The 9,960-nt window shown below is 46.4% G+C and overlaps 1 protein-coding gene and 1 pseudogene across 1 annotated transcript; both read left to right on the top strand.

Moving 5' to 3' along the window:
* Window positions 1-1,191: 1,191 nt before the first annotated feature.
* LOC139055507 (ubiquitin-conjugating enzyme E2 Z pseudogene) lies at window positions 1,192-2,405 on the top strand (annotated as a pseudogene).
* Window positions 2,406-8,468: 6,063 nt separating this feature from the next.
* Window positions 8,469-9,311, top strand: LOC139055760 (ubiquitin-conjugating enzyme E2 Z-like). Its single transcript, XM_070533294.1, has one exon. It carries the CDS (start codon window positions 8,469-8,471, stop codon window positions 9,309-9,311), a length of 843 nt encoding a protein of 280 aa, XP_070389395.1.
* The last annotated feature ends 649 nt before the right edge of the window (window positions 9,312-9,960 follow it).

The raw sequence follows: 9,960 nt of genomic DNA, 5'->3' as shown, positions 1-9,960 counted from the left end.
AGATGATGAGGACGATGAAATATGATAACCTATGGCGCAAGGGTAATGATCACCAAAGAGCGCCATACATGTATTTGTATATAAATAGTTTATATGATATCAGGCACACATAGTTTCGCTTTTTTAGATGGTCACCGGTACAAAAGCTGACAGTGTACGCAGGATAATATATGGCGTGAACTTCTATCTATCTATCTATCTATCTATCTATCTATCTATCTATCTATCTATCTATCTATCTATCTATCTATCTATCTATCTATCTATCTATCTATCTATCTATCTATCTATCTATCTATCTATCTATCTATCTATCTATCTATCTATCTATCTATCTATCTATCTATCTATCTATCTATCTATGCGCCTGTCTGTCTGACTGTCTGTCTGTCTGTCTGTGTTTTGTTCTGTCTGCCTGTCTGTCTCGAGCCGTCTTTCCCGACCCACGCATTCTGGGGTAATTGTTAGGCCCATGCTCCGATCGGTAGAGTATCGACTGCTGTTCTGAGAGCATTGGGTTTGAAACTAACCGTCGGGCCAACTTGTATTCCTGTGTATGTGACAATGGGTATGTGCCGCTCTTCAGTGAAGCCCTTTTACGCCAACTTGGGTCACTGCAGATATACATGTGCCACAGTTCAATTTATTTTATTTTAAAGTTTCCTCTGGTCCTGGGTGGAATCGTACCAGCGCCTTTTTTATATGAAGACACATTCTGTCGGAATATATATATATATATATATATTCCCACGCTCAGCACGCGCGGACTTCGCGGCAGTGCCGCCAGATGGCACAGCGTCTCCAGTGGGGAAGCGCAAGAGAGGAAGCCTGGCTGCATGCATGCCTCATACATGACGCGTTTCGGCGTGGCTATACGCTGTGTCGCTACATTTGTTGAATGGAAGTGAAGTCAATAGCGTCAAGATTAATATTGATACAGGTACCGCCGGAATTATTTGTTTTCGCTTAACTGATACCAGTTTCGTTTGGTATATTTATGTATATAATAATCTTCATTTGCTATGTTAGCTATTTTTTATTTTGATATTTATTATTTACTTAAAAAAGATAATCAGGATTGTTCTTTTTCTTCTGTTTTCTGCTAGTCTCCCCGACCTCAACTTGTGCATCATGCCTTCATTGCAATATGCATCGTTTCTAACATTTGTGCAATCAACCCTTGGACAATTCGCCAAAGTGGGTATCCGCCAGTGCCACCATCAAGGGTCGGTATACTGCGCGCGTGCGAGGGTTCCAAATCGGACCTTGCGCAGGTCGGTGCCCTCGGAAGACACAGCAGCGGAATGCACCGCATACCGGATGCAGCCGCCGCTAAGGCTTCCGTGGATGAACCTGCCGCGCTCGTGGAACATGGACCACTACCAGCAGCCTCAGGCCCCGTACTGCCCGAGAACGAGCAGCTGTCGCCGCAGTGCCTGCATAGGGTTCAACGCGACCTCGCGGAATTCGCCCACCATCCGCCGCCGGGTGTGTTCATCGAGCCCGAGAAGGAGGACATCACCACCATCCACGCCGTCATAGTCGGGCCTGCCGGCACGCTGTACGAAGGGGGCTTCTTCCACTTCGTGCTCAAGTTGCCTCCCGACTATCCTGTGCAACCTCCGCTAGTGCGCTTCATGACAACGGAGGGCGGACGAGTGGGCTTCAGTCCGAATCTCCACGCCGACGGTAAGGTCTGCATCACCTTTCCCAGGCCACCGTGGAGTGCGGCGCTGTCTCTCGAGTGCGTGCTGGTTTCTGTTCAGTCGCTGATTAACGACAATGCCTTGGCGAATGAACCAGGACTTGGACACATTGGACAGTTGAGTGGAAGGCTGAGCGGCTACAACGACAACCTGCGCTACCAGACCCTCAGGGTCGCGGTGTGCGACGCGGTCGAGGCCTGCCTCCTGGGCACCGCGCCCTATCCGCCGGCCCTGAGGGAGATAGTGCTGGCGCGCTTCGCCGAGAACGATGCCAAGTACGAGGAAGCGGTCAGGGTCGGTTATTCGTCCCTGGTCTTAGACTTCTGTGCGTCGAATGTCGAGTGCCAAAAGTACCGAGAGCTTCTAGAGCGACTTCGAGACTTGCACCGCCGGGTCTCGAAGAAGAACGCACGTTCTGCTGACAGGCAACCGTGACAGCAAGAGATCTGTTGTCCGTGTCAAGCTTGAGCTATAACAAAATAAGACTTGCGTGGAGACTCGCGATGAGACGCGAGAGGTCGATTCATTGAAATTTTCTTCTGGCTTCTAGTGCCTGCCTGTTTAATAAGAAGGAGCCGGCCTATTACAGCGTCCAACACAAGTCGTATTCTTCAACACATCTAGCAATTTGCTCTGCTTCTCTTCTGTCTCACTTGGAATGGAATGCCATCAGTAAACCTTTTGGAAGCGACCACTTTACTGTATCTTTAAACCTGGTAAATCTGCATGAGAACCCTCCTCATATTCCTCGATGGAAATTTGCATCGGCTGGCTGGGAGGATTTTAAAGAACCAACTTATCTACTACAAAATTTTATAAACGATCTTAGTATAGATGACGCTGTTGCAGATTTTACCGCTTTTATTATTGATGCAGCCGAAACGTTTATACCGCAAGCTAAAGGTGGTTCCTTACAGGACGTGTTCCCTGGTGGAACGAAGACTGTAGAGAGGCGCGAAAGAGGCAGAATAAGGCATGGGGCGTATTGCGTAGATCGCCAAATGCAGAAAACCTCATTTAATTTGAAATAATTAAATCACACGGAAAGCGGGCACGGCGTCAGGCAAAGAGAGAAAGCTGGGTGAGGTTCCTCTCGAGCATAAATTCATGCACACAGGAGGCGAAGATGTGGAATGGCTTAAAAAAACCAAAAGGGCAACAAATCCATCTGTTGCCTCTGGTGAACAACCAAGGGAATACCTTGCAAAAGCAGGCAGACTATTATGGGGAGCGCTTTGAGCGTGTGTTAAGCTCAATCCATTATTCACAATCCTTCCTTAAATACAAACAAATAGAAGAATGTAAGCCAGTCGTACGAAAATGCCGACAGAACGAACCGCATATCAGGCCTTCCAGTACTGCCGAGTTGAGAGCTGCCTTGATCACATGCAAGAGCTCTGCACCGGCACCTGACTGAGTCGTGTGTAACATGATCAATAACTTACACTTTTATTGTTCCTTTCATTTCAATGTCACTGTGTATATGTATGTGTTTGTGGATTACGATATGTTGACTGTTCTGTTGCGACTATATGTGATAATGCATTTACGAGATCTATGTACCACCCGCTGACTAAGCAGACAGTATCATTTTATTTTTGAAACTTACTTCTACAGAACTTTGAAGTCATTTAACTTGTATATTGTATGTACCATGTATTTATCACGTCATATTGTTGCTGTGAAAACGTTGCTTGACAAGTCCTGGTGCTTGTATGAAAAGGTTATTTGATATGTCATCTTGAACCCTGTATCTTGTAGGCGAGACCATTCACGACCTAAGGAGTAGCCGGCGCCTTAAATTGTGTGTTAACGTCTCCTTATGTCATATAAATAAAAAAAAACTTACACACTGACGCACAAGTTAAACTACTCGAACTGTTCAACACTATTTGGGCTGCCGCATACCTCCCATCCGCATGGAAAGAAGCAATTGTAGTCCCTGTTTTTAAGCAGGGTAAAGACCCTTCCTAAGTGGCAAGTTACCGCCCGATAGCTCTCACAAGTGGCCTTTGTAAGCTATATGAAAAAATGACTAATCGGAAACTCATACATTTCCTTGAACTGAACTAAATGCTTGATCCGTTTAAGTGTGGTTTCAGAGAAGGGAAGTGCACAACTGACCATCTTGTGCGCATTGAAGGAAATATCTGTGACGCATTTATACATAAACGGTTTTCTTATCGATATTCCTCGATATGGGGAAGGCGTACGACACAACGTGGTGCTACAGAATGTTGCGAGACTTGTCGGAAATGGGCATTTATGGGAATATGCTAAAGTTAATATAAAGCTGTTTGTCTGATCGTACCTTCCGCTTCAAAATCGGGCATGTGTCGTCACGCTCCTTTATACAGGAAACTGGTGTACCTCAGGGAGGCGTACTCAGCTGCACACTCTTTAATGTTAAGATGAACACACTGCGTGCCTCATTACCACCGGATATTTTTTATTCCATCTACGTGGACGGCATACAAATAGCCTTGAAGTCTTGTAATCTCGCAGTGGGCTAGAGACAGATACAGTAGGGCCTAAAAAAGGTGTCAAAGTGGGCAAACAAAAACGGATTTAAAATCAGCCCCCACAAAAGTTCTTGTGTTCCTTTTACAAAAAGAAAGAGGCCCGGTTCTAAATCACTGTGTAGAACTCTGTGGGCAACGAATATCTGTCAACAATGAGCACACCTTTCTAGGTACTATACTTGACTCCAAGCTTACTTTCATTCCGTACATAAACTATCACAAAGCAAAATGTCTAAAAACAATGAACTTACTGAAAGTTCTATCCCACACAACATGGGGTAGCGACAGGAAGTGTTTAATGAATCTTTACAAGAGCCTAATTCGATCTCGATTGGTCTATGCTGCCCCCGTTTATAGCTCTGCCACCCCGACCGCGCTACAGATGCTAGATCTTGTCCACCATCTAGGTATCCGCTTAGCCCCTGGCGCTTTCAGAACAAGCCCTATTGAAAGCTTACACGTTGAATCAAATGAGTGGTGACTCCATCTCCAGAGAACGTATATCAGCCTCACATATTTTCCGACAATACATTCTGTTCATGAACATCGTGTTCTAATAGCATTAACGATATCGCTTAATGCATCCAACCGAGCTGTTACCTCCTTGGGAGTGGCAAGTGGTAGAATGGGATATATCCTATCTAGAGAATACAAAGGACGCTACAGATCTCGAAATCCAGATGTATTTCCTAGAACTCCAGTACAGCACTCCTGCACTCCTGCACAGAGTTCTACACAGATACTTTCAAGTCACGTGCCTGGATATACCACGTAGCTGTTGCTCGATCCTTCTGGGAATCCGGTGCCCTGAAACCGGAAACAAGTGTGTTTAATTACGGCTGGGGCCTATGCTCTATTGTCGGCTGTGAAGCATATAAGAAAATTTTAACGAAAAAGGAAAACAGTTATATATACAGACTCCCTAAGCATCGTAAAAGCCTTTTTGTAAGCACAAAAATCCAGAGCTCTAGTCAGTTCTGTATAAAGCGTATATATCTAACCACCATGTCACTATAGGCTGGGTACCTAGCCATAGAGGCATCGAAGGGTACCATGCTAGCCGACCAAATGGTGACGTCAATTACATCGCAAGATATTAATCCTACCACTGCCGTCCCTGCCACACATTTGAAGCCTTTTTACGAAAGAACTTGCAAGGCCACTGACAATACTTGTGGGACGCAGAAACAAGTAATATTTAATTAAAGCTTAACGTGATAAAGCCACAGTTAGGTTTCTGGCCCTCCGCAACAAAATAACAGCGAACTGATGTCCTATTCAGCCGTCTCAGAATAGGACACACACTTGGCACCCATACTTTTCTACTTATTTGAAATGAGCCTCCAACCTATGGTAGATGTTGGTAGAGGCTGACCATCCTCCGCATCCTCCTGGAATGTCGGGAAGCCGAATTTGAGGGAGACATTTTACATTAGCATACCTCCAGCACATCCCTCTTCATCCTGTAATGTTTTTTTGGTTCAGAAGCGCTTTTTGATAGCAATACACTCCTAGGTTTCCTGAAAGATGTTGTTTTACATGTTATTAGCCCCATGCATTCGCAGCGCTTCCTCACATCAGAGTATGCCACTGTGATAGTGGCTTTGTATAGCACATGCATCCAGGTCCTTGTTTCAAGGGCTCTGGTGAGGCAGTAGTGCTCTAGCCAATTTTTTGCATCTGACATATTTTGTATATCATATCATGCTCTCGCAATACATTTTTATTGGTCATAGTACACGTCATTAGTCATTGCCATAATTCTATTACCCGTAGATTTTACGCAATTTACAGCGACTATTTTTAGGCCCCTTTACAGCCACGTCACATCAACTTGTAGAACTCATTGCTCCACTGTGAACTCAGCAACACTGGCATGGTGCTCTTTGGCCATACCTGGCCCTTGCGCCATCATTCATTCATTCATTCATTCATTCATTCATTCATTCATTCATTCATTCATTCATTTTACGGCACATATATTAGTCTAGAAATTGTAGCTAGCCTGAGTTCACAAGGCGTATCCACAGGTTTCGAGATAATAATTTTCAACGTGTCCGACGAAATGCTATTGGTGTTCCAACAGTCTTGTGCTTCAAAGCATAAAACAGGGTTTCTTTAATCAAGTAACTGGAACGCCAATGCATATCGTCGGACACTTTGAAAATTAACATATCGAAAACGGTACAGTCTTGAGGTTTCGTCCCAACTCACCGGCAATAATTCGTAGATGCAAGATGTGCCATAAAGTACATCATTAAAAAAATAATTAGAGTAATTATGTTAATAATTCAATTAAGCATATGGACTTCTCGCAGAAGTAATGGCCGTCTCCTCAAGTAATTTATATCAAGGGTTAGAATTGTTTTATTTGCTACAGGCAATCTTTAAAATTTTCGTGCAGCTAAGTGCTTAGATGATGAGGACGATGAAATATAATAACCTATGGCGCAAGGGCAATGATCACCAAAGAGCGCCAGACATGTATTTGTATATAAATAGTTTATATGATATCAGGCACACATAGTTTCGCTTTTTTAGATGGTCACCGGTACAAAAGCTGACAGTGCACGCACGATAATATATGGCGTGAACTTCTATCTGTCTGTCTGTCTGTCTGTCTGTCTGTCTGTCTGTCTGTCTGTCTGTCTGTCTGTCTGTCTGTCTGTCTGTCTGTCTGTCTGTCTGTCTGTCTGTCTGTCTGTCTGTCTGTCTGTCTGTCTGTCTGTCTGTCTGTCTGTCTGTCTGTCTGTCTGTCTGTCTGTCTGTCTGTCTGTCTGTCTGTCTGTCTGTCTGTCTGTCTGTCTGTCTGTCTGTCTGTCTGTCTGTCTGTCTGTCTGTCTGTCTGTCTGTCTGTCTGTCTGTCTGTCTGTCTGTCTGTCTGTCTGTCTGTCTGTCTGTCTGTCTGTCTGTCTGTCTGTCTGTCTGTCTGTCTGTCTGTCTGTCTGTCTGTCTGTCTGTCTGTCTGTCTGTCTGTCTGTCTGTCTGTCTGTCTGTCTGTCTGTCTGTCTGTCTGTCTGTCTGTCTGTCTGTCTGTCTGTCTGTCTGTCTGTCTGTCTGTCTGTCTGTCTGTCTGTCTGTCTGTCTGTCTGTCTGTCTGTCTGTCTGTCTGTCTGTCTGTCTGTCTGTCTGTCTGTCTGTCTGTCTGTCTGTCTGTCTGTCTGTCTGTCTGTCTGTCTGTCTGTCTGTCTGTCTGTCTGTCTGTCTGTCTGTCTGTCTGTCTGTCTGTCTGTCTGTCTGTCTGTCTGTCTGTCTGTCTGTCTGTCTGTCTGTCTGTCTGTCTGTCTGTCTGTCTGTCTGTCTGTCTGTCTGTCTGTCTGTCTGTCTGTCTGTCTGTCTGTCTGTCTGTCTGTCTGTCTGTCTGTCTGTCTGTCTGTCTGTCTGTCTGTCTGTCTGTCTGTCTGTCTGTCTGTCTGTCTGTCTGTCTGTCTGTCTGTCTGTCTGTCTGTCTGTCTGTCTGTCTGTCTGTCTGTCTGTCTGTCTGTCTGTCTGTCTGTCTGTCTGTCTGTCTGTCTGTCTGTCTGTCTGTGTTTTGTTCTGTCTGCCTGTCTGTCTCGAGCCGTCTTTCCCGACCCACGTATTCTGAGGTAATTGTTAGGCCCATGCTCCGATCGGTAGAGTATCGACTGCTGTTCTGAGAGAATTGGGTTTGAAACTAACCGTCGGGCCAACTTGTATTCCTGTGTATGTGACAATGGGTATGTGCCGCTCTTCAGTGAACCCCTTTTACGCCAACTTGGGTCACTGCAGGTATACATGTGCCACAGTTCAATTTATTTTATTTTAAAGTTTCCTCTGGTCCTGGGTGGAATCGTACCAGCGCCTTTTTTATATGAAGACACATTCTGTCGGAACAGCGTCAAGATTAATATTGATACAGGTACCGCCGGAATTACTTTTTTTGGCTTAACTGGTACCAGTTTCTTTTTGGTATATTTATGTATATAATAATCTTCATTTGTTATGTTAGCTATTTTTTTATATTTATTATTTACTTAAAAAAGATAATCAGGATTGTTCTTTTTCTTCTGTTTTCTGCTAGTCTCCCCGACCTCATCTTGTGCATCATGCCTTCATTGCAATATGCATCGTTTCTAACATTTGTGCAATCAACCCTTGGACAATTCGCCAAAGTGGGTATCTGCCAGTGCCACCATCAAGGGTCGGTATACTGCGCGCGTGCGAGGGTTCCAAATCGGACCTTGCGCAGGTCGGTGCCCTCGGAAGACACAGCAGCGGAATGCACCGCATACCGGATGCAGCCGCCGCTAAGGCTTCCGTGGATGAACCTGCCGCGCTCGCGGAACATGGACCACTAGCAGCAGCCTCGGGTCCCGTGTTAACCGAGAACGAGCAGCCGTCGCCGCAGTGCCTGCACAGGGTTCAACGCGACCTCGCCGAATTCGCCCACCATCCGCCACCGGGTGTGTTCATCGAGCCCGAGAAGGAGGACATCACCACCATCCACGCCGTCATAGTCGGGCCTGCCGGCACGCTGCACGAAGGGGGCTTCTTCCACTTCGTGCTCAAGTTGCCTCCCGACTATCCTGTGCAACCTCCCCTAGTGCGCTTCATGACAACGGACGGCGGACGAGTGGGCTTCAGTCCGAATCTCCACGCCGACGGTAAGGTCTGCATCACCTTTCCCAGGCCACCGTGGAGTGCGGCGCTGTCTCTCGAGTGCGTGCTGGTTTCTGTTCAGTCGCTGATTAACGAGAACGCCTCGGCAAATGAACCAGGACTTGGACACATTGGACAGTTGAGTGGAAGGCTGAGCGGCTACAACGACAACCTGCGCTACCAGACCCTCAAGGTCGCGGTGTGCGACGCGGTCGAGGCCTGCCTCCTGGGCACCGCGCCGTATCCGCCGGCCCTGAGGGAGACAGTGCTGGCGCGCTTCGCCGAGAACTATGGCAAGTACGAGGAAGCGGTCAGGGCCCACCTCGGTTCGTCGTTCCTGGGCTTAGTCTTCTGTGCGTCGAATGTCGAGAGCCAAAAGTACCGAGAGCTTCTAGAGCGACTTCGAGACTTGCACCGCCGGGTATCGAAGGAGAACGCACGTTCTGCTGACAGGCAACCATGACAGCAAGGGAACGCTCTCCGCTTTGAGCCAGTGAAACAGCCAAGTTTCGCTGATGATGTATGATGCGCTTGTCTCGGGTCTCCTTGTGTGCACCTGGACTGGACCCATTTAGCAAACTGCGCGTAATATCGTAAGCATATCTTAGACGCGATACCTTATTCCTCCCAAAATAATAAAATGCACAAGATTCTAATGCGAAGCAGTGACACAACAGCTAGCAGATTATTGCGCGCAGCAACTCTTGCACCGTTGCGAACATTATCGGTTGTAGTTAATTGTTCAGCGATGCACGCGAGCGATTTTGTTGATAGAATTCTGGGTTGTCTTTTTATTTATATAAAAAATAAATGTAGCCATCCTCTTACGGTGATGGTTACTGCTCTTCGGGCAATAGCAAAAAAAAAATTGTAGGACGCTTAAGCTGCGCCTTTAAGAGTGGAACGCGATAGCATTCAAAGATTCCTAACTGCTTCCCACGCTTCCCAGCAACTGTGGCGCATGTAACCGTTATGTTTACCGGGAAACTCACGCGGCGAACTCTATGCACGAATTGCAGAGTTGTGCCTAACTTTCCCGGCGCCGCTCGCACCGCTATTCGCCGAGCGCTATCACGTGGCGGAAAATGACGTCAAATTCAACTGCGCCGCTG

This window comes from Dermacentor albipictus, chromosome 2 (assembly GCF_038994185.2).
Source record: "Dermacentor albipictus isolate Rhodes 1998 colony chromosome 2, USDA_Dalb.pri_finalv2, whole genome shotgun sequence".
NCBI classification, from domain to species: Eukaryota; Metazoa; Arthropoda; class Arachnida; order Ixodida; family Ixodidae; genus Dermacentor; species Dermacentor albipictus.
This window is presented reverse-complemented; position numbering and strand designations above follow the sequence as displayed.